The following is a 26306-nucleotide window of genomic DNA, read 5'->3' as shown; positions in this document are numbered from 1 at the left end:
CTGGGGTGTTCACTGTTAATTTCCCGATTCGCTCATTCATCTCCTGCAATTGCTTTTCAAATGATTGTTTTTGGACTGCGAGCGCACCGGCAACAGCACTCTCTACGATCGCTTTTAACTGAGCTTCAAATTCCATTTCGCTTGTTGTCTTTGTTTTTGACCACCAATTATCTGATGACTTATTACTTTTTTCTGCACTGTTTTGCCTACTTGCCTGGTGCGCTGACCATTTATCTAAGCTTGACACGAGGTTGGTTATCTAAAAGGTTATCACTGTCACTCATGTATTTTTATTATCAATACTCTTTGCATAGGTTATGTAATAATAATAATATTTTTAATTCGTTCAATAAGCGTTATACTTACAATATAATAATAGTGATTAACAAACAATTTTAAGGTAGATGGTCTTAGTAATTAATATTATATTTTATGTAATCAGGAAATTTTTATTTCTTAGGTTAGAGTTAATTAGCCAATGCCGCTGGTTTTATCTCCGGATCCTCCTTTTGTTATTTATTTATAATTAATCAGTTATCGTAGGTTTTTATATCCGTTTGGGCGCCAATTATCATTTTAATAGATTTTCCATATATTTATTAGTGTAAGTTTATTAATTATAATAGGGCTTGCGCGGTCTGCACTTAATGAGACGAATAGTAAGTACGTGGCGATGACCGACGCTTCTAATCTTCCAAAATCGACTGACTTAAGTATAGCAAGAGTTCTTATCTCTTAAGCTTAACAAGTTACAGTTTCTTATAGGTAAAGCTCGATCTATAGATGGGAAAAGCACTTGAGGCTTACGACTATATTTCGGGTGTTTGGTGAATGTGTTAACTTACACATTTAAATTCAAAATAGATTAAACACATACACATACTTTTAATTCACTTACACAATTTAATCTAAACACAACATATTACACATACACCATATACACCAAGTTTTTCCATAATTTCCCCTCTAGACATTTGTCAATCTTTAAAAATTCCGGATGGTATTCGTTATCTCATTCCGTATGAAGGGAATCCAGCTACCCTAAATGACTTTATAAACAATGTCGAGGAAATTCCGCTTCTTATTAGAGGCACGGATAAGACTCCGTATGGGCAGTTTTTATTAAGAGCAATAAGGAACAAGATAGAAGGAAAGGCAAATGAGCTATTAATATCGTCAGGCGTAGGCTTAAACTGGGAAGACATTAGAGATACCCTAATAAAGAAATTCGCGGACAAAAGAAGTGAGGAAACACTAAATTTTGAGTTACACGGACTGGTACATAAAAGATTGCCACTGCAGGAATTTTTCGAACAAATTTTAGACATCAAGGCAACGTACTGGAGAGTTATAGAAAACACGGAGATATAGAAGTCAGCTTTAAAATTTAAAAAGGAATCCTTTGAAAACCTGTTTGTATACATTTATACATGGCATCAAAGGTCCATTAGGAGCGACTGTTAGAACCTTTAGACCTAGAACCCTCCAGGAAGCCTATGACGTGGCTATCAAAGAAGGGGACATTTTCCTGAGAGAAAGTCGCAATAGGCAAATACAGAACCCAAGATATAATAATAGCAGATACAACAGAAACGACTATCGTAGAAATGAAGGACCCCGGAATAGCAGAACTAATAGGAGACCAAACTACTATGGAAATTATGAAGCTAGGGATCAATCCTCGTATCGCGATAAATCCCGATCATGCCAAAACAAGAGGACAGAAGTCGTGAGGACAGAAATAATCAACATTCAAAGAATTACGGAAATTCGGGACAGCAAAGACCAACACCACTGAATCACATTGAAGCTACAAATGAACAGGAGCTACACAATATTGATGACGGAAATTTTCAGTTAAAGGCCTCGTCGGACAGACGGGATACTTAGAGAAAGTTGAAGTTGGAGATTCCCTACTTTACATTTTAATTAATTTCGGTTCAAATAGACCACTAAAATTTCTAGTGGATACTGGTGCCACTTCATCTTTCATAAATCCAGAACTCGTTAAAGAACAGAACCAACAAATACTTGAGAGACCGATTTTAATTACCACAGCCCTAGGCTCTCATAAAGTAAATAAAATGACCCAAGTCAAGCTATTCAATAAATACAACTGTAAAGAAAATTTTCCATTGTTGCTCTTCGAATTTCACAACTATTTTGATGGCCTTATAGGCATGAATACTCTGAATACAATGTCAGGAGTAATAGACATTCCGAGCAAAACTCTAATGACACCCAGCTTCACAATTGGACTTTTCCAACAAGTAAAACAAAAAGCAAAATTATTTAACATTGAGGAATCTTCCAAGAAATTGGTAACGCTACCAGTTTCAATTAAGGAAGGTACATTTTTGTGTGAAGATCAAAAAATTTCGTACGATTTATTTATCACAGGTGGCTTATACACAGCCCACAACTATTACAGTTGTATGGAAGTGACAAACTACTCTGTTAATGAAAAACAATTATATTTAGAGACACCATTAGAAGTGAACTATTTTAACACGGACGAATTTATAATAATAAACGATGTTAAGGACTATGGCTCGGTAGTTTCGGACAGTAAGAAAGAGGGTAACAGCAATCTAAGATAAGGACATTTAACCTTAGAAGAAAAAGCTGCATTCGCAAAACTATACAAACAATATCCAAATATATTTTACAGAGAAGGAGATAAATTAACCTTTACCAATATAGTCAAACACAATATTAATACTACAGACGAAATCCCTGTATTCAAAAAATAATTCAGATATAGTCCGTCAGAAAAGACAGAAATAAGCGAACAAATCAATAAACTTCTGGAACAAGATATAATTAAACACAGTCATTCACCCTGGAGTGCTCCAGTTTTCTTGGTCCCAAAGAAACTAGACGCTTCAAACAAACGAAAGTGGAGATTGGTCGTAGACTTTAGATTACTAAATGAAAAGACTATCAAAGATAGATAGCCAATGCCACAAATAAACGAAATACTAGACAAACTAGGCAGGGCCCAGTATTTTTCAGCCTTAGATTTGGCAAGTGGTTACCACCAAATTGAAGTGGACCCTAAGGATAGACCGAAAACAGCATTTTCCGCAGTTGGTGGACATTATGAGTTTATTCGAATGCCATTTGGCTTATCCAATGCACCCGCAACTTTCAAAAGGGTAATGGATAATGTCTTAGCAGAGTATAATGGCAAGTTTTGTTTGGTCTATCTAGATGATATAATAGTATTTTCGACCTCGCTCGAGGAGCACATGAATCATCTAAATTCTATTTTCAAGAAACTCACGCAGGCAAATCTAAAACTTCAGCCGGATAAATCAGAGTTTCTAAAGAAAGAATTAGAGTATCTTGGTCACATTGTGACAGAAAAAGGTGTTAAACCTAACCCAAAGAAAATAGATACGATTGAGGCTTTATCGAGAAACTTAACGTCGATAAAACCCCACCCTTAGAGGTACAAGAGGGAGACACAATCTTCAGAAAAGAAAATAGAAGAAACAAATTAACACCCAGATTCACCAAACACAAGGTAGCTAGTGATAACGGAATAACTTTGACTACCAACAAGAGACAGAAAATACACAAATCAAAGATTAAGAAAAAGACTAGACGTAATAGTGACTAACTTCTGTATAATAATATCGTTACAGATTATGCATGATAGCAGCTCAACTGCTTCATGTCCAACATGTTAAGGAAAATACGCCCCTAGCAGAAATCAATCTGGGAGAAGCGAGAATCATTCAGACCTATAGTTCAGTGGCACATGTAATAGAACTAACGGAATTGACTAACTACCTAAATAAACTAGAAACCAACTTATACAACTTACGGGACGAAGATTCGAAGGATTCGATATCTTCATTACAAAGGAAAATAGTTCAAGCTAAAGAAAAAGTTTACTCACTGACCCCAAACCAAAGAAAAAAGAGAGGTTTGATAAATGGATTAGGTCACGTAATTAAAAGAGTAACAGGAAATATGGATGCAGATGACGCATCCGCTATTGCAACCAATTTCAACAAGGTATTTGAAAACGAAAAGACCATTAACAAAAACCTCTGGCAACAAATAGCCAATAATAACGACATAATTTTAAATTTCAATAATATGTCCACACACTTTGTTAAAGAACAAGAAAAGATTGAGGAGTACATTAACCATTTTTGAAATAGCATTTCTAAGGAATTAATGATAGAAGATAAGAAAATCAAAAGTTTACAAATATTAAATATAATAAATAACAATATAGACATTCTTCAGAATCATATAAATGATATAGCCGAGAGTGTTTTATTAGCTAAACTCAGGATATTCCCAAGTTTTATTTTACCTATAGGAGAACTAAAAGATATTGCACAGAATTTCAAAATTCAAAATTTTTCAAAAAATTCCGAAGAACATATATACAGACTACTCGACTTAGAGGTAAAATCCAAAAGAACACAAATTATTTTTCAAATAAAAATACCTATATTTGATAAGAACATCTATACACTATCTCATTCAATTAACTTACCCATAAACGGCTCTCACTTTCTCATTCTACCTAAATTCATTTTGCATGATAACAATTTTAATTTTACAACGAGTTTTCAAGAGCAATGCCCGAGGATACATGGAACTTATATCTGCGACCCCAGATTGGCGGAGAATATTATGTACAACAAGAAGTGTGTTAAACAGATTAAATTAGGAATGAAACCAAGCTGCGAGGCAAAGAATGTGTACACCGACGAAATAGTGGTGGAGCCGGAGCAACAGTGGATCGTGGTCATCAGCAGGAACCAAACGTGGGCCGAACCGAGTTGTGCAGAACCCTTCCTCATTGAGGGAACAACAATTATTAACCATATCAACTGTTCCATACTCATTGATGGAGTCACATATGATGACACCGAATTATTTTACAAGGAATTTTATTTTACAAACTGTCACTACCGGCAGTCAAAAATATAACAATAAATGCGACAGTGGAGGATTTGAATCTTGATAAGATCGTGTTTCACCTCCAAGAAAACAACGCAAAATTTTTTCGAGTCAAGCAATCTACAACCGATCTTCGATTCCTGACCTACATATCGGCTGTCATCCTGGTCATCTTTATAATCTATACCTTGGTAGTAAAAAGAAAAATCACTTACTTACCCAATCCTGCACCATCGGTCAACTACATTTCGCCCATTCCTTCGTTATGGCCGTCACTACATTCTAGGGGGGGAGGAGTTGCCACATCAGCTATACCCACGTCCTCTTCCCCGCCCCCTAAACCTCCACGAGCAAACTGTTAGCGTCAGCACCCACACCATTGCAGCAGTCTACATTCACGAGCCGCCTCCACCCCCAAATTCCACAACATAGTAACTGCAACATAGTTCGTCGTACTCTTGTGCCAGAGTACAAGCCACTTCAGACGACAACTCAGCAAACGGAAACTCTCCCCAAATCTGCTAGGTCAGCAGATCGACGATCACCAGCGGGCCACTTGGATCCTTTTAAGTTAGATATAAAGTCAGTTTTAAGCTAGCCATTGGCAAATAAAGAGCCTTTTATAAATTTCCGAAAACATTTATTCATTTCATTGGGAACTTGGACAATTGTGGAAATTTACAGGAACATCACCCTGGACAGGAACACACTCCACCTACCATCATACATAACTCCCGCAACAAAAACAGCGGCGATGGGAATAGCGACGAAAACGAAGTTGGCGGCAGCGAAGACGGCGACAAAGATGGCAGCGGTGAGAAAAGCAACAAAGAATTTGGCGAGAATAAACGAAATACAGTGGGACAAGCTGTGCAAAACATGGATTTATTATTGCGTATGGAAACCGATGCAGTAAATGAATTTTCGGGAGATACATGTGCACGCAAATGGATCCTACAGGTGAAAAATATAGCCAGCGTTTATGGAATAAATGAACCGTATATAAAGATGTTGATCGTCAGTAAGATAAAAGGAAAAGCATGCATGTGGTTGCATGCAGATCCAGAACGTGTATTGCTACCAACGGAGCAGTTGGCGGCTGAGCTGATATCAATGTTTGGTGAGAGGAAGTCGAAGTTAGAAACAAGGCGAAAATTTGAGGAACGAAAATGGACAGCGGGAGTTACCGGTTCCAACCGGCACACAGGCCCTCCAGCAAAGCCACCCCGGCTTACCCTGGAATTGGTACAAAGCAACCAAAATGTGAGCACTGGGTTGAATTAGGCCACCCAACGACCGTCCAGCGAACGGTCGTTGCCAGCAGCGGAGAAATGTTTACATTGCATTTCAACAGGAAACCCCTACTCCTCCGGACTGGGTAATAGGAGCACGACATCAGCAAAGAACTAACCCACTCAAGAATAGGCAACACAGCGCTTCACATTTTCGGCATTTATGGATTACACTTACACATGTAGTATTTAAGGCACTCTCATTGTGACCGCCGCTGAAATAAAGAATCAGATCAGTTTTGTCATCGAACAAGAATCAACGTCTTCTCTCTAAAACAAAACTCGGAACTTCGGGCAACTAACACCAAACCCTCAACACCAGCAAAACTACCTTAAGGACTTCGCATCCTTAATCATAACTCGGGCGAAAGCTTTTTTGCTTATGCAGTTGCTTATAAAAATGGATGATGAAGAATTGGTGGCGCTCCTCATTGAAGGTATTCCGAATCAAACGCTACGTAACCAAGCCCGTATCCAATGCTTTGAAGATATCCAGCACATAAAGCGGGCATTTGCCGAAGTGAAACTACCGAAAATTGATGAAGCCGACAAGAAGGTGACATCGGTGAACAATAATAACAGCACAGTCTTGCGTTGTTTCAATTGCAATTCGCCAAAGCGCGAAAAAGGGTCATGCTATGCCTGTGGTGAGATGGGGCACTTTGCAGCAAAGTGTCTGAAAAACAAGAATGGGGATGAAAACAATTACGTAAGATATTTTGAAATTAATTTTATGAACAATTCTAAATCAAAATTTATTACAGCATGCCTCATAGACACGGGAAGCCCCATTTCGTTCATAAAAATTAGTAAAGTACCTAAAGATGTTATTGAAGTACCAGTTTCAAGTTCATTTTACGGATTAAACAAAAGTTCCTTGAAAACATATGGAAAAATACTGTGTTACATTATGAAAAATTTGAATAAAATACACTTTAATTTAATAATGGTGGCAAACGAGTCTATGAGTCATGATGTAGAATTGGGAAGAGATTTTATGGAAGCATGCAACTTATGCTTGAATCTGGACACCTTGAAAATGAATACAGTGGATAAAATTGAAAGTCGATGTAACAAGAAAAGCGATAAAATGTTAGAAGAAACAAATATGTACAACAATAGTATAACAGCTAGCGATAGTGATAGTCAAGGTAGTAGTAAAAGTCAAATGATTAGTGACAAGGTTTAAAAAAAAAATTAGAGAAAGCTGTCTATGCTGAAATAAGCACAGCGGAGAGGGAAATGCTTGAAATTAATGTATGGTAATAGATGACTCAATTGATTACAAAATAGGTGATCAGGTGGATTATAATATGAAATGTCAATTTATTGAGTTGGTAGAAAACTGTTATGTTAATAAAGAAAGACCGAATGAACCGGAGATTCGGTGTGAAATACAATTAAGATTAAATGACCCGAAACCGTTTAGTTGTTCTCCTAGAAGATTAGCATATACTGAAAAAGAAAAGCTGCAGATTATCTTAGATGAGTATCTAAAAAACGGAATTATTAAACCGAGTGATTCTGAGTATGCATCTCCGATAGTGTTAGTGAAAAAGAAAACAGGAGACCTAAGGTTATGTGTTGATTACAGAAAACTTAACAAAACAATGGTCAAAGATAAATATCCTTGACCATTGATTGATGATCTGTTGGATAGATTAGTAAATAAAACGATATTCTCGAAGTTAGATCTTAAACATGGCTACTTTCATGTTTTTGTTAATAAGGAATCAATGAAATATACATCTTTTATGACGCCTTTAGGACAGTTTGAATTTTTAAGTAGGCCAATGGGTCTGAAAAATGCACCGGCGGTCTTTCAGAGATTTATTAATAGAATTTTCGAGGATATGATAAGGCAGGATAAAGTTATTATATATATGGATGACATTATGATAGCTAGCAAAGGAATTAAGGAACATATGGAAGTACTTAGGGAAGTTTTTGACAGGTTGACGAGGAACAAATTAGAGCTGAGAATAGATAAATGTGAGTTTCTGCAATCGAGTGTACAATATTTAGGATTTTTAATAACAAGTTAGGGAATACAGGCCAATGACAAGGAAATAGAATCAATTAGAGATTTTCCAGTACCAGATAAGGTGCATGATGTCAGAAGCTTTTTAGGATTGTGTTCATATTTTAGAAGATTCATTAAGGGGTTTCAACGATTGCAAGACCTTTATATGACTTATTGAAGAAAGACAAAGAATTTTCGTTTGAAGAAAAAGAGTTAGAATGTTTTAAGACACTTAAGAAAAAGTTAGTGGAAGCTCCAGTGTTAGGGTTATATTGTTATATGGATGAAATAGAGTTACATACAGATGCAAGTGCACAAGGCTTTGGTGCAGTGTTATTGCAAAAGAAAGAGGATATGAAATGGCACCCTATATCTATTTTATTACTCGAAAGCCACAACAAAGGATGAGGCCAAATATCATAGTTTTGAACTTGAAACAATGCACTGTGGTCCAGAATTCGATTTTTTTGGCATAAAGTCTAAAAATTGAGATACAAACTTGAAACTTTGTACATTTTGTTGTTAAATCACAAATAGTTTGCGCACAAAATTTGGAGTCTGTGCGACCACGCCCTCTCTTGCCTCCCATATTAACTACTGGTATGACTCAGGAGTCAACAAAATATTTTTTTTTTTTTTTTTTAAAGTCGTGTATATTGTTGTTTTAAAAATAATCGCCCTCTTCTTCTTCTAGTTCTACATTATAAATTTCCGAATCTGAACTCGAATGAGAATCAGAATGTGAATCCAATATTTGGTCTCATGGATCAGGTTTAAAATTAGACTGTATTTCCAAAAGACTTATTACTGCCTTCGGAAGTGGTTTTTCGTTTTTTTTCTCTCTCTCTTTTTTAAACTAATTGTTGATAATAGTGGGTCCGAGTAATCAATCGCTCTGTGGAAAATATTACTCATCCTATGATCCGACTATTTTTCCTTGCATGTGATAGTCGGTCCCTTTTGTAAAGCTTATTCCGGGCTTCACTCGCATTTTCAGTTTCCTTTTTAATCTTTCTCCTGCATTTTGTTAAGACAAGTTTCGGCGTCCCATTTGCTTCGGTGCCTTGGAGTTTTCAAAATCACTAACAAGAATTCTTATCTTAGACGCCATCCACTTGGTATGTTTGGAAAAAAAGTCGGTCTAGTTATCTGTTACACTCGGGCAGTTTTTTTTTAATAAATAATTCAAAATTTACTATTTTTTTGTAAATCTCTTCTGTCTTTTTTGATTCCTGATTATTGTTGTTGATTGCGGAATAAACGTAATCTGAAACATAACTTATTTGCCTATTGTTACGCCTCCAAATGTCCAGGAGGTCGCTATGTCTGAACTCGAACTTGCCTATATAAAATCAAATTTTTAAGAAAACGAGCAAAAATGGGCAAAAGATATTACTTTACCGTGAAAGACAATAGTTAAAGGTACAAACTGACGTTTTTAACTTTTGTCAGAAATTGTCAGAAAATTAGTTATACTCCACGAAACACAGGGGACACGTTAGAATTTTCTGTTAAAATACACATAAATTGGATGTCACACAACATAAAAACAGTACAACTATACATATATTTCCTACATAAGTTAAAAACATCATACCTTGGCATTTATTTTCCATATTTTACAATAATTTTTGGATGCGTATTAACGATCATACCACATGCAAATGTAAGCAAATAATTTTTCCGAAATTGCATTCTCTCAATCAGCTGTTTAACACTTCACCTTTAAAAGCTCATAAAACGATTTAGTGAAGCTTTCGGTCAATTTTGTTTTTGGTTTTTATTTATATGATTAATTTTCTATTAGAAAATAATTGCTAAAGGACGATATATTGACATAAAAATTTTGACTTTATGCCAAAAAAACGAATTCTGGACCATAGTGCAATGGCCATCCTGTATGCATTAAGAAGATTTAGAATCTATGTACAGGGAAAGAGATTTAAAATTGTTACGGATTGCAACGCATTAACTCTAACGTTAAATAGAGTAGAATTAAATCCTAGGATTGCAAGGTGGGCATTAGAACTATTAGAGTACGATTTTGAGTTAGTTCATAAAGCAGGAAAGCATATGCAGCATGTGGATGCATTGAGCAGAAATACGAACATATTAGTGATAGAAACTAATAGTTTTGAAGATAATTTAACTATTTGTCAAGCAAAAGATGAAAAGTTGAAAGATATTAGGAAAAAGTTAGGGAAAACGGAAGATAAAATATTTGAAATGAGAAATGGTGTACTTTATAGGAAGGCAAATGGTGGAAGATTGTTGTTTTGTGTACCAGACGAAATGGAAGAAAACATTTTATATAATTATCACAATGAATTAGGTCACTTAGGGAGAGATAAGGTTATAGATGCTATTGTTAAGACTTATTGGTTTTCGAACATGAAAGAAAAAGTTGTTAGGCATATAGGAAATTGTTTGAGATGTGTGGCATTTTCACCGAAGTCGGGAAAAGAAGAAGGAATGCTGCATAGCATCCCAAAGGGAAACGTGCCGTTTGAGATAATACATATCGATCATTATGGACCGGTAGATGACGGTAGAATAAAGAAACATCTGTTTGTAATAATAGATGTTTTCACTAAATATGTTAGGTTATACGCAACAAAAACAACGAACACAAAGGAAGTAATTCTAGCTTTAAAGGATTATTTTAGATCATATAGCAGGCCGAAAGTTATAGTATCAGATAGGGGGACCTGTTTTACATCCGAAGATTTTGCAAAATGTATGGAAGAGTATAATATTAAACACATAAATATAGCGACAGGTTCACCCCAGGCCAATGGACAGGTAGAAAGAGTCAATAGAATATTAGGGCCTAGGATAGCGAAATTAACAGACATTGAAAAGGGATTGCATTGGGATGCAGTTATTGAAGACGTAGAATTTTCTCTGAATAATACCAAACAAAGAAGTGTAGCGGAATCTCCCAGCAAGATGTTGTTTGGAATTGAACAAAAGGGAAAAGTTGTTGATGAATTAAGACAAAAATTAGAAGAGTTAGATAATGTTAGTGAAATTAGAGAATCGCAATTAAAAGCACAGAGGGATAATGAAAATGGATATAATAATAAGAAAAAGAAAATACGCAGTACAAAGTAGGAGATTACATTATGGTTAAGAATTTCGATATGATCCACCTCAAATCTGGATATCCGCTAAAATTCCTAATAGACACAGGGGCGACCATGTCATTCATCAGCCCAGAGTTGATATTCCACACAGACAAAATTAACTTGTCCGACCCAATCTCAATTAAAACCGCACTTAACGTGCATCAAGTTTTTCAAAAAGTAATAATACCCGTATTTGCATAATTTTCTGATAAAACGCGTTATCAACTAATACTATTCAAATTTCACCCATTCTTTGATGGGTTAATCGGGATGGACATTTTACAAAAGTTAGGAGCAACAGTTAACATTCCAAAAGCAATTCTAAAAACTCAACGTTACAATATTAAATTACACTCGGAAAATAACACAACTTCAGAACTACACGTTTTAGACGAAGTTTCTAAAAACATAGTTAAGCTACCAGTCACCATCGATAACGGGGAATTCTGGTACGGAACTACAAAAATCTCCGACAATCTACTCATATCAGGAGGTCTATACCAAGATATAGACAACTCCAGTTTTATGGAAGTAGTCAACATTTCTCAAGATAAACAGAAATTGTGTCTTGACGCAAAACTACAGGTTGAGATATACCGGAAACGATTTTATCGAGGTAAATGCTATATCCGAGTTTAGCAACAACACCCCACAAGACAGAACGAATATAATTACCAAACTAAGAAGAAGAATTTACTGCATTAAAGAATCTCTGTAAAAGGTTTCCAAAATTGTTCCAACAAGAGGGGGACAACTTGACTTTTACTAATCTTGTTAAGCGCAAAATACAGACTACAGATGAAATTCCACTACATTCAAAGCCATTCCGGTATAGTCCAGAAGACAGGAAATTCAAAGACAGATCACTAAGACGTTAGAACAAGACTTTATCAGATACAGCCACTCTCCATGGGGCGCACCCATTTTTCTGGTGTCAAAAAAACCTGACGCTTCAGGTAACAAATAATGGAGGTTGGTAATAGACTATAGAAAGTTAAATGAGAAAACCGTAAAAGACAAATACCCTATGCCAAATATGAACGATGTCCTAGTGTAGCATATTGGACTAATCTACCCTAACAATACAATAAATGATTGGGTATAACTTAGCGTCAATACATTGTGACACTTTGTCATAATAAATATAAATATACAAAAAGACCACCAAAAACTACGTAAGCACTCCAGCGCCCCAGTAATACGATCTAACGCTTATACATAAGCCGATCGCGGAGCGTGGGAATGCTGAGCATGCACTTTGCAGCTCAAGTGGTCAATGCCTTCTGCATACATATGTATATGTATAAATGTAAGTAAGAATACATAGATATATGGAATGTATGTGCGGGTTAGCTGAACCCAACTTCAGCACACTTTGATTATTCAAATAAAGAACCTCGAACAGAGCAGAAGCTAAGCTCTTCTTTTCTTAAACATTAAAATAGCACCCTTCACAATAGCACCCTTCAAACTAGACAGCATTGGTAGAGCTAAGTATTTCACAGCTCTAGATTTGGCAAGCGGATATCACCAAGTAGAAATGGACCCCAAAGATATCAGTAAAACAGCTTTTTCGGCAATTGAAGGACATTTCGAGTTTGTGAGAATGCCATCCGGTCTCACTAACAGCAAACTTTCAGAGGGTGATGGATAACATTCTAGCAGACCTGGACGGTAAATGTTGTCTTATATATCTTGACGATATTATACTTTTTTCAGCATCACTCCAAAACATGCTAATGATCTGAAGCTAGTATTTGACAGACTAAGTAGAGCAAATTTGAAGCTCCTACCGGAGAAATCCAAGTTTTTCAAAAAGGAAATTGAGTACCTGGGTCATGTAGTCACCAATTCGGGCATAAAGCCCAACCCCAAAAAACTGATTGCTATTTAAGCTTTTCCCATGCCTCAAACACAAAAACTAATTAAATCCTTTTTAGGATTTAATAGCCATTACTTGGCTATTATAGGAAGTTCATAAAGGATTTCGCAACCACTGACACAACAGTTAAAGGGCAAAGTCATAAAGAAAAAATTAAGAGAAGAACAAAATAGTAATATTGGTCATATTTTACAGATTTTGCTGCGTAACGGCAAAAGTTATCAAAATTCAAACACTGGAGGAGTATGACAAAATCGCAAAAATAGACCTGGGAGACGCAAGAGTCATACAGTAATACAAACATTTACTCCACAAAATTAATACACAGTACCTTTTAGAAAATATTATGAACTTTGAAGCAGCACTTAATAAGCTAGAAGAAGTAAGAGTTTCAGATAAAATTATAAACGGCTTAAGAGCCAAAATAGATCAGCTAAAAACCAAAATAAATACCTTACATATTACCCAAAGAAAGAAAAAAAGAGGTATTGTAAACGGTCTTGGTAGCATAATAAAAAACTATTGACGAAAAGTTTAACGTTGTTCAAGAAAATGAAAATCAAATAACAGAAAAAATCAACAAACAAACACTATTTAACAAAGAAGCTATTCTAAGGATTGAGAATATATCAAAACACATTAATTAAGAGCAACTAACAATTAACAATTTTATTAAGAATTACAATAACAACATTTACAAGACTCTGAATGATGAGCATAAAGAAATACACCTACTCCAATAATTCACTAGAATTAATTTCAATATAGATGTCTTAAACAACCACATAAGTAACATAGCCGAAAGCATCTTAATAACTAAGTTAAATCTTATACCCAAATTAATATTGTCAGAAAACGAGATAAAATCTATCAACGAATTCATAATAAAACAAGATCATTCGAGCAGATGAATATAAAAAACACTTTCGAAGACATAAACCTGCACAAACTCTATATACAAGCCTTATCAGGCCAAGATGACATCATCACCATGAAGACTTCGGCTACAAGTCACCTCTTCACAATTTATATATTATTCGTATTCCTGACCATATGCACAATATTGACCCTAATGTTGAAAAGAAGAAGCACCATTATCACCCCTGTGGAAATTCCGTTAAATTACGTTTCGGCCATTCCTTCGATGTGGTCGTCACTTCATTCCAGGGGGGGAGGAGTTACCGATATCGCAGTACAGAGTATACACGATTCGGTACCACCCGCCAAGCCGCCAAAACAGTCATTGCCCTTATGAGCTGATTCGAAACTGCTACTATGTTGCAAATGCAGACACAGCACTTTGACAGGATGTGATTGCGACAATTCTCGATTAAGAAACAAGAACCGCCGCACCAGCACTTCGATATATACATGTTGCCAACGAACACTAGAATTCTTTTGTAAACATTTAGCTTAGCTTAAGTCTGGAAAGTAGAAGCACAATCAGTTCCATTCTGGACGCCAAAAACTGAGATTGACTTTTTTCGGAGATCTTCTTCGGCGCTTCTCTTGCAACGCCTTGCCTCCGTGGTACTGCTGGCTCCTTGACGTGGACGACGAGTCGGCCCGGCCGGGACTAGGATATTATGGGGCACGGTGTATCGTCCTGGGGCGAGGCAACGCTCGTCCTGGGACCACCTGTACCGACCACTGACTCCACTCCTTCTGGAACCCGCTTCGTCGCAGTTTCTTGCCTTTCCTTCTGAAGGTCCTTCTGCCGGCCGGAACGGACTTAGGATGTTATGGTGCAGGGTGTATCGTCCTTGGGCGAGGCAACGCTCGTCCTGGGACCACCTTCGCTGGCCACTGACTCCAATGATCCTTACGACACGTCAGATCCTTCTCCTCCACTCCCAGGATCTCCACTTGCTTGTGGTGATTCGTCCTTCTGAGTCCTTCGGGCTTCTTGCCGCCCGATGCTTGCACTGCTCCTTTTCTTCTCGTTTGACCGCGCGTTCACAATTCCGAGATCCTTCTGTTAACACTCCGACGCTCGGCCTCCTTCCGCACGCGACCTCTCTGTCTCATTAACTGTCTCTCTCTCTCTCTCTGTGCTTGCTCTTTTATTACAATCCGCAAACTCCGTCTCGTCTGCATCAAAGAATCGCTCCAAAGCAACTGAGCGTCTATAGAATCGCCGGCGCGACTTAATGGCTCGATTTTCTTATCGCCGAACCCCAACACCAATGCAAAGAGATCCATGTGTGTACGTGTGCGTGTATCTGTGTATGTGTGTGGGCTTAGAGTCGAGTATAATGCTGATTTTCCAAATAGCTGATAACCGCGCTTAAGTACCATATAGTATAGTAGAATTCATTTTTGGCTATCTATAAAGCTATGATTATTGCGTGACTTATTTTTATTGTTCCTATGGACCGTTTATTTTGCTATTTACAAAAAAAAATATTTTCTATTAATTTGGTGACTCTAAATTTAGAATTTTTCTTGATGTTTGGCCATTCTCCACCTCCTGGCATCCAGCTCCTGCTTATCCTGCTCATGCTGCTTATCCTGCTCATGCTGCTTATCCTGCTCATCCTGTGATCCTGATCTGTGTCTCTCTTTCTCTCTCTCTGGTAGGTAGCCTCTTTATCGTCTTTTTGGCCGCACTGCTCTTTTTGGTGACTTGTGTGTGTGTGTGTGTGTATGAAAGTTTTCTTGCTTTTGGGGGAAAAAACCTATAATTCTGGTGAACCCACCTCCGTGTAACTTGCTCCTCCTAGTATTCCAAACGTGTGTGCATTGCGTTGTCGTCGTCTTCAGTTCTTCTGTGTGAAAATATAATTTTCCGAAGCAGCCACTTCACAAGTGGTTTACTTGAGTGTATGCCTTCTTTTCGGCGGTGTTCTGGTTTCAAAACTATATTGGTTTATAGTTTGATTCTCTTCCTCCGTGTCCCATTCCTTATCGTCATCCACATCCATCACCATTATGCCATTCAGTGTGGGAAACTTTATGACGGGCAAAGTTATGCCCTGCTGATTGCCTTCATTCATCAGCTTCTGGATGAGATTGGCGATATCCTCGCGCTTCTTGGTTACTGTGAGCAGGTCAAACCAATCGATCAGCTCCCTAATGGGCAGCTTATAGTTAACGATGGGTTTTGTGAAGAATTGCTCCGCATACTGCAGCAGATAGAGGCCGCAATCGGTGAGATTCTTCTGCTGCGGCACCTCCACAATGAGACCTGGCATATTATCCCCGTTGAAGTTGCGCGCCCGCTCTTTCGGATACTTTGCCTTGTACTCGAAGTTGAGGTAATCATGCAATATGGCAATATCTCGATCGCGTGAGTTGCCCTTCAACGAATCAAAGATGAGAATCAATGGCTGTTTGATTGGAATGTCTTCGCCGGGTGTCTGTACATCATGGTTAACCACGGAGGTCTTCAGGTTTGGAAAACATATGATGGCCAGTATCCAATGGGACTTCTCGTTGAATGGTATTATGATGAAATCCTTCTCGAATATATTCACGGTTCGTGTCCACTTCTTTACCCTTTCGTGACGCCTCTTGGCCACCGGCTCCTTCGTGTTGTTGGGACTCGTCTCTGTGGTCAATCTCATGTGGAAAAATGTGCTAAAGATGTGCGTCCTATCGCGCTGACCCTCTGGTATGATGTTATTCTTTAGCCAGCGCAGATAAAAATCAATGATTATGTCGTTCAGAAATGAGCCTTCCTTGAGACACATATAGTCCTTAATGGTGATGCTCAGGCCACCGGTTCCGGTGGGCGGATATGTGAAAAGCGTTGGATTCTCGTCGACGGAGAGTCTTCCCTCTGTTTGGCCATTGGCGGCGGCGGTGGTCTCCTCATCCTCGCTGCTCAACAGCACAATGACTTCATCGTCAAAGTCCCTGCTTATTATCCAGTTGATGTTCCGGCGCAGGCGACTCTTCTCTGCGCGTTCTGCAGGTGTGGGTATAGTGTCACTAGTTGCTTTCTCGGCTGGCGCCGGTATGGATGCAACATTCGGTTGCACCCGCGATTGAGATCCACCAGCTGTCTCTTCCGATTTCTTGCTAACAGTGGCATGTGCGACTTGGTCCTTCGACTGGATTGACTGGGAGCTTGCGACAGCGTCTCCAGCTGGTTGCACGCCCTGGAGACCATTGCTCTTCTTTGGAGAATTTGAGGTGTTACCCGTGGGGGTTTGATTTCCCTGTTTATTGCCAGATGAACCTGGGTTGTCTTGAGCACCAGCAACTTGATAACCATTGCTGTCCTCTGCAGAATGACACTTCTTCTGTTTCTTGGTCTTGGGAGTATTGGCGTCTTGATTCGCCGACGATATCGCTTTGTCAGCATTGGTGTCTCCCGGAGCGCGATGTCTTTTCTTGTGCTTCTTGCCTTTGGTTGCAGATGGCTGGCAACCATTGTTGGCCACCGAAGTCTCCGATGGCTTGACAACCGCACGAGATGGTGGCACTTCAACGGGCACCGCGTTGGGAAGAGCGGCACCAGCGGACGCCTTTGACTGATGCACCTTCTTGTTGAACTCCTCCGCATGGGCAATCGTATCGGCAATGGTATCACCGATGGCGAAGCCCACCGAGACCACCGATGGCTTGACAACCGGAAGAGATGGTGGCTCTTCAACGGGCACCGCGTTGCGAGGAGCGGCATCAGCGGACGCCCTGGACTGATGCACCTTCTTGTAGAACTCCTCCGCCTTGGCAATCTTATCGGCAATGGTATCACCGATGGCGAATCCCACAGAGACCACCAAATGGATAATACCACCGGCATTCTCCATGCAATCAATCGTGATGTTATCCTCCATATGAAGGTTCATCTTGAGAAACAGCTTTTGCACTGTAAACGCATGGATGGGCAGCTTGAAGGTGACGATGTGCTGCTTTCCAGTGCTGTAGATAATGAGCACCTTGGCACTCCGTTTGTCCTTATCCGTGTCGGCTCGATTGATCAGCAATTGACGGGAGACTATAATGAAGTCGTTATGGGCGATTCGACTTACCATTTTCGGAGCCGATTCAACACAACATATGTACGCTAACGTTATGAATGTTATGAACGTTATGGGCTCATCTGAAACTGAAGTTTCTGAATACGATTGCAAAGTCTCGGGCTGCTTGATGTACAAGTTCACTGGATGGGTGAAGTCACCTTACACGGTGACTTCGATCACTATATTCCTTTCATTTTGCAACCAGTGTGATTTATGCGATATTTGATACCACAAAAATTTGGTTTCTCCCGATTTTATGATTTGTTTAAACGGCGTACCAAGTATCCAAAAATCATCTGAGAGATCGCGTGCGGAAGGAGGCCGAGTGTCGGAGTGTTAACAGAAGGATCTCGGAAGTGTGAACGCGCGGTCAAACGAGAATACCATATGCACAATATTGACCCTGATGTTGAAAGAAGAAGCACCATTATCACCCCTGTGGAAATTCCGTTAAATTACGTTTCGGCCATGCCTTCGATGTGGCCGTCACTTCATTCCAGGGGGGGAGGAGTTACCGATATCGCAGTACAGAGTATTATAAATGAAATGAAAGTAAATGAAATATTAACCAAGTAACCTCTGATTAAAGTGTGTGGTAATCTGCTGGATAGGCTGAGTGGTGTGGAGGCACCCGAGAAAGCAGCCCAGAGGATTGTGTGGCAACCGTACCATTAGTAGGCCAAGGCCAAAAAGGAAGAATACGGACCACCGCGCCCAGTTCAACTGTTCACTAAATTCACTCGTCACAAATGAAACATAAACGAGCATTAAACATAAACTAATATAAAAAAAATATTGTCCAGAATTATTATTCGAATTTTCTAAAAAATCTTTATCTTTTTTCAGATTTTAAGATGAGTACACACCTCAACACGCATACATCAATTGTCAAGGTTGAGTGAAACCACATTTACATCCAGTTTACGCTCTTCGAAATACCGCAAATACCTTATAATTAGCTAGCGCTTTCCTAAAAAAATTAAATTCCGCTGATACGTTTCAAGTATTAAGTGAACAACTCCGGTGCCATTGGTTTAGTATGCGCCTATGTAATATTAAGAACATTTAAGTATAATAGCATACTAACATATAGCAGCACTTTGTTTCTATGTTTATGTTTATGTTTATGCAACCAATAAGGCCCAAGGCGGATGTAACATGATCGTACACTTGAAGGCTACAAAGTATAAGTGCATGGTCAGCATTCCCACGCCGACCAAATGCATAATACATAAGTACATAGATCGCTCTCTCGATAAGCCTAGATATATAAGATATACATACATAAGAAAGCCGCTCCGCCGCTGGCGTATCCGGCAGCGCAGCTACGCGGCTTAGCCTAAGACGAAATATATTCAAAACTCACAACGCAGACACTGTAAAGACGTTGAACTGGCAGAACCATTTCCGCCAAACAAAAATTTAATAAAAATCAAATAAAAACCTAATTCAGCCTGACGGCTGCAATCAAAACCAAAAGACTTGTGTTATCAATGAACGACCCATTACATGGCGACCGTGACAGTCGTCCAACGATGGACAAATTAACGAAATAAAAAACACATATTGGAGGAAAACTGGACTGGAAGGCTGAGGAAGAAGACCGAGGAATCATTACATGGAACTTACAATTGCCAAAACTAAGGAAATATCTGAGTGAGTAGAGTTGTATTGAGTTATGGGAAAACACCGTGGCGGTCTAAATACCAAGCTGAACAAACGTATAGCCCACGTAAGGTGGCTAATATACGGTCAGCAAACGCCACCGGTTTGGTCGAAAGCTCTAAGGCTACATGCAGAGCTAGACCACTTGCTTCAATATCAGGAAGAATTGAAGACCCAAAAACTCGAGAAAACTTACTCAGAAAATACTAAAAATATAACAATAATTAATGAAGTTCCAAAACCAAAGGCATGTCCAGCACCAGCACCAGCACTAACGAAGGCTAAAATGTCCTGGCCCCGGACTGCGAAGGAGTCTGGAGTCCTCACTGCCTGGGGACTTGTGAGCAGCCATCAACATCATCACCAGCCCAGAAATAGACAGCAGCGAGGGAGTATCAGCGTGCCACCCCCGGCGACGCCCACCTGACACCAGGAGATGAACATCAGCAGCACTAAAATATTAACTAATTAACAATAAATATAAATATATATATATATATAAGAAAAATTTCAAGACACATTGTAAAATGGAGCATAAACTACTATGCCCTGTTAACCCAATATGTCCCGTGAAGCCATAGCTAGATTCAGGCAGACAATAATGTAAAAGAAAATTTTTTTTTTTGACTAACATTGACAAAATAGAAAAAGAAAGAAAGAAAGAAATAATTCCCAATATAAATGTATATAGAGACAAATGGAATAAGAAAACTAAAAACATATATAAAAATAAAGAAGATTTTCTACCAAACTGTAAAAGTAGTATTGTAGTATGCACACATATCGATTAATTACTGTACTGTATAATCATAACTTAAAAGCACATTGTAGCACTCCGTTACAATGTGTACTTATACAGTCAAGCCCTAGTGTATGCGTAATACAAAGCTCCCACCTGCATATATATCTCTCTGTCTCATTAACTGTCTCTCTCTCTCTCTCTCTGTGCTTGCTCTTTTATTACAATCCGCAATCTCCGACCGACGTTCGTCTGCATCAAAGAATCGCTCCAAAGCAACTGAGCGTCTATAGAATCGCCGGCGCGACTTAATGGCTCGATTTTCTTATCGCCGAACCCCAACACCAATGCAAAGAGATCCATGTGTGTGCGTGTGCGTGTGTCTGTGTATGTGTGTGGGCTTAGAGTCGAGTATAATGCTGATTTTCCAAATAGCTGATAACCGCGCTTAAGTACCATATAGTATAGTAGAATTCATTTTTGGCTATCTATAAAGCTATGATTATTGCGTGACTTATTTTTATTGTTCCTATGGACCGTTTATTTTGCTATTTACAAAAAAAAATATTTTCTATTAATTTGGTGACTCTAAATTTAGAATTTTTCTTGATGTTTGGCCATTCTCCACCTCCTGGCATCCAGCTCCTGCTTATCCTGCTCATGCTGCTTATCCTGCTCATGCTGCTTATCCTGCTCATCCTGTGATCCTGATCTGTGTCTCTCTTTCTCTCTCTCTGGTAGGTAGCCTCTTTATCGTCTTTTTGGCCGCACTGCTCTTTTTGGTGACTTGTGTGTGTGTGTGTGTATGAAAGTTTTCTTGCTTTTGGTGGAAAAAACCTATAATTCTGGTGAACACACCTCCGTGTAACTTGCTCCTCCTAGTATTCCAAACGTGTGTGCATTGCGTTGTCGTCGTCTTCAGTTCTTCTGTGTGAAAATATAATTTTCCGAAGCAGCCACTTCACAAGTGGTTTACTGGAGTGTATGCCTTCTTTTCGGCGGTGTTCTGGTTTCAAAACTATATTGGTTTATAGTTTGATTCTCTTCCTCCGTGTCCCATTCCTTATCGTCATCCACATCCATCACCATTATGCCATTCAGTGTGGGAAACTTTATGACGGGCAAAGTTATGCCCTGCTGATTGCCTTCATTCATCAGCTTCTGGATGAGATTGGCGATATCCTCGCGCTTCTTGGTTACTGTGAGCAGGTCAAACCAATCGATCAGCTCCCTAATGGGCAGCTTATAGTTAACGATGGGTTTTGTGAAGAATTGCTCCGCATACTGCAGCAGATAGAGGCCGCAATCGGTGAGATTCTTCTGCTGCGGCACCTCCACAATGAGACCTGGCATATTATCCCCGTTGAAGATGCGCGCCCGCTCTTTCGGATACTTTGCCTTGTACTCGAAGTTGAGGTAATCATGCAATATGGCAATATCTCGATCGCGTGAGTTGCCCTCCAACGAATCGAAGATGAGAATCAATGGCTGTTTGATTGGAATGTCTTCGCCGGGTGTCTGTACATCATGGTTAACCACGGAAGTCTTCAGGTTTGGAAAACATATGATGGCCAGTATCCAATGGGACTTCTCGTTGAATGGTATTATGATGAAATCCTTCTCGAATATATTCACGGTTCGTGTCCACTTCTTTACCCTTTCGTGACGCCTCTTGGCCACCGGCTCCTTCGTGTTGTTGGGACTCGTCTCTGTGGTCAATCTCATGTGGAAAAATGTGCTAAAGATGTGCGTCCTATCGCGCTGACCCTCTGGTATGATGTCATTCTTTAGCCAGCGCAGATAAAAATCAATGATTATGTCGTTCAGAAATGAGCCTTCCTTGAGACACATATAGTCCTTAATGGTGATGCTCAGGCCACCGGTTCCGGTGGGCGGATATGTGAAAAGCGTTGGATTCTCGTCGACGGAGAGTCTTCCCTCTGTTTGGCCATTGGCGGCGGCGGTGGTCTCCTCATCCTCGCTGCTCAACAGCACAATGACTTCATCGTCAAAGTCCCTGCTTATTATCCAGTTGATGTTCCGGCGCAGGCGACTCTTCTCTGCGCGTTCTGCAGGTGTGGGTATAGTGTCACTAGTTGCTTTCTCGGCTGGCGCCGGTATGGATGCAACATTCGGTTGCACCCGCGATTGAGATCCACCAGCTGTCTCTTCCGATTTCTTGCTAACAGTGGCATGTGCGACTTGGTCCTTCGACTGGATTGACTGGGAGCTTGCGACAGCGTCTCCAGCTGGTTGCACGCCCTGGAGACCATTGCTCTTCTTTGGAGAATTTGAGGTGTTACCCGTGGGGGTTTGATTTCCCTGTTTATTGCCAGATGAACCTGGGTTTCCTTGAGCACCAGCAACTTGATAACCATTGCTGTCCTCTGCAGAATGACACTTCTTCTGTTTCTTGGTCTTGGGAGTATTGTCGTCTTGATCCACCGACGATATCACTTGGGCAGTACTACTCTTCTTTGGAGAATTTGAGGTGTTACCCGTAGGGGTTTGACTTCCCTGTTTATTGCCAGATGAACCTGGGTTGTCTTGAGCACCAGCAACTTGATAACCATTGCTGTCCTCTGCAGAATGACACTTCTTCTGTTTCTTGGTCTTGGGAGTATTGGCGTCTTGATTCGCCGACGATATCGCTTTGTCAGCATTGGTGTCTCCCGGAGCGCGATGTCTTTTCTTGTGCTTCTTGCCTTTGGTTGCAGATGGCTGGCAACCATTGTTGGCCACCGAAGTCTCCGATGGCTTGACAACCGCACGAGATGGTGGCACTTCAACGGGCACCGCGTTGGGAAGAGCGGCACCAGCGGACGCCTTTGACTGATGCACCTTCTTGTTGAACTCCTCTGCATGGGCAATCGTATCGGCAATGGTATCACCGATGGCGAAGCCCACCGAGACCCCCGATGGCTTGACAACCGGAAGAGATGGTGGCTCTTCAACGGGCACCGCGTTGCGAGGAGCGGCATCAGCGGACGCCCTGGACTGATGCACCTTCTTGTAGAACTCCTCCGCCTTGGCAATCTTATCGGCAATGGTATCACCGATGGCGAATCCCACAGAGACCACCAAATGGATAATACCACCGGCATTCTCCATGCAATCAATCGTGATGTTATCCTCCATATGAAGGTTCATCTTGAGAAACAGCTTTTGCACTGTAAACGCATGGATGGGCAGCTTGAAGGTGACGATGTGCTGCTTTCCAGTGCTGTAGATAATGAGCACCTTGGCACTCCGTTTGTCCTTATCCGTGTCGGCTCGATTGATCAGCAATTGACGGGAGACTATAATGAAGTCGTTATGGGCGATTCGACTTACCATTTTCGGAGCCGATTCAACACAACATATGTACGCTAACGTTATGAATGTTATGAACGTTATGGGCTCATCTGAAACTGAAGTTTCAGAATACGATTGCAAAGTCTCGGGCTGCTTGATGTACAAGTTCACTGGATGGGTGAAGTCACCTTACACGGTGACTTCGATCACTATATTCCTTTCATTTTGCAACCTGTGTGATTTATGCGATTTTTTTTTTCTTTTTTTATGAATTTTTTTTTTATTTATTGAATCTTTTTGTATAAGAACTAAAAATAAAAATAATAATACTCCTAGGTACGCTACCTCATCTGCTTTCGGGAGTGGTATGTTGTTCAACAAGAGCGGAGGACAGTCTTGTCTGTTTAGCGTAAACGTCACGTGCTTGCATTTTTGCTCGTTTACTTTTATTCGCCAGTCAGAGAGCCACTTCTCAATGTCGATGAGGTACAGTGCCAACTGTGCTGTAGCTTGGATAGGGGACCTTGAACGGCTAAGGATAGCTGTATCGTCGGCAAATGTGGATACCGTTAAGCGACTATTTGTAGGGATGTCGGCTGTATAGATGAGGTATAAGGTTGGTCCAAGAACGCTGCCTTGGGGGACTCCAGCCTCAATTGTATGATCAGTGGAAGTGGCAGTGTTGCACCGTACTGCAAACTTTCTGTCATAGAGGTAAGACTTTAGAAGTTTGTGTGTGCTTTCGGGTAGGGATGTTTTGATTTTAAACATTAGGCCGTCGAGCCAGACTCTGTCGAATGCTTGGGATACGTCTAAAAATACTGCTGTACAGTATTCGCGATATTCAAATGCAGTTCTTATTTCCGTTGTAATACGATTCACCTGTTCAATGGTTCCATGGCTTTCGCGAAATCCAAATTGGTGGGCTGGGATTATATTGTGGTATATCAGATGTTGATTAAGACGGATCAGCAGGCATTTTTCGAATAGTTTCGAAATACATGAGAGTAGACTTATTGGTCTGTAAGATGAAGCGACTGTGTGGTTCTTACCAGGCTTTGGAATCATTATGATAATCGACCTCTTCCATCGTTGTGGAAAGTAACCAAGTTTGGTGATGGCATTAAAGAGCTTGGTTATGTAGCGAACTGCAGAATGTGGCAGCTGGATGATCATTTCCGGTGTTATAAGGTCGCAGCCGGGGGATTTTTTCGGGCTGAGATTGTCTTTGATTATTTTAGTTACTTCTTTAGGACGAAACACAATTGGGGTGTGTTGCTGGTGGCGGTTTACGGGATAGGACGGTAGCGCGAATGTACTAGTAGCCTGGTTTGGCGTGAACACATTTTGTAGGTGAGCGGCAAATGTGGTGGCTCTGTCTTCATCACTACGGGCCCAGCCACCTGAGGAATTCCTTATCGGCAAAACGGTTTCAGTCGGTGGGCGAAGAGTTGAGTGGGCTCGCCACAGTGACTTTTGTTTTGTGCCTGTCGGTGTGAGTTGCTCTATGTATCGGCGCTGATCGTCGTCCTCTTCTTGTTTCAGAGCGTTGGCCAGTTTCCGTGTGGCTACTTTTAGCTTTTGTTTTGCAGTCGGGGATCTGGAAGATTGCCATTCTCTGCGTAAGCGTCGTTTTACGTGGAAGAGTTGCTCGATTTGTACGTTGGTCTTTTTTGAATTAATTGTATTATTTGTTATTTTGGGTGTTGCAGTAAGAGCTGCTGCAGTAAGGATGGATTGCAATGCACACGTGCAGCTCTCTATATCAGATTCAGTATTGAGTTTTGGGCTTAGCTCAATATGTGAACTTATATATTTTTTATACCTGAGCCAGTTGGTTTTGTGAGAAGTCAATCTGAGTGGTGGTTTCACGTTTTCTGCGTACCGGCGGAGGTGAAAGTACAGGCGAGTGATCAGATGACAGATCCGGCAGACATTCAGCTTTAACCAAACTGCGGGAAATATTTTTCTGCGATATTTGATACCACAAAAATTTGGTTTCTCCCGATTTTATGATTTGTTTAAACGGCGTACCAAGTATCCAAAAATCATCTGAGAGATCGCGTGCGGAAGGAGGCCGAGTGTCGGAGTGTTAACAGAAGGATCTCGGAAGTGTGAACGCGCGGTCAAACGAGAATACCATATGCACAATATTGACCCTGATGTTGAAAGAAGAAGCACCATTATCACCCCTGTGGAAATTCCGTTAAATTACGTTTCGGCCATTCCTTCGATGTGGCCGTCACTTCATTCCAGGGGGGGAGGAGTTACCGATATCGCAGTACAGAGTATAATAAATGAAATGAAAGTAAATGAAATATTAACCAAGTAACCTCTGATTAAAGTGTGTGGTAATCTGCTGGATAGGCTGAGTGGTGTGGAGG

The 26306-nt window shown here is 40.1% G+C and overlaps 2 protein-coding genes across 2 annotated transcripts; both read right to left on the bottom strand.

The window, feature by feature from the left end:
* Positions 1–16067: 16067 nt before the first annotated feature.
* Positions 16068–18221, bottom strand: LOC117148900 (ubiquitin-like-specific protease 1D; the record flags this gene model as incomplete). The annotated part of the gene is made up of 2 exons (XM_033316608.1): positions 16068–17657; positions 17808–18221. Coding segments are annotated over 2 exons (2004 nt in total), but the record flags the coding sequence as incomplete, so codon positions are not given.
* Positions 18222–21600: 3379 nt separating this feature from the next.
* On the bottom strand, positions 21601–23949 carry LOC117146445 (ubiquitin-like-specific protease 2; the record flags this gene model as incomplete). The annotated part of the gene is made up of 3 exons (XM_033312661.1): positions 21601–22970; positions 23166–23407; positions 23576–23949. Coding segments are annotated over 3 exons (1986 nt in total), but the record flags the coding sequence as incomplete, so codon positions are not given.
* Positions 23950–26306: the final 2357 nt, after the last annotated feature.

This window comes from Drosophila mauritiana, chromosome X (genome assembly GCF_004382145.1).
Source record: "Drosophila mauritiana strain mau12 chromosome X, ASM438214v1, whole genome shotgun sequence".
In the NCBI taxonomy this organism is placed as follows: domain Eukaryota; kingdom Metazoa; phylum Arthropoda; class Insecta; order Diptera; family Drosophilidae; genus Drosophila; species Drosophila mauritiana.
The sequence above is the reverse complement of the archived record's forward strand: the minus strand, read 5'-3'. Positions and strand labels throughout refer to the sequence as shown.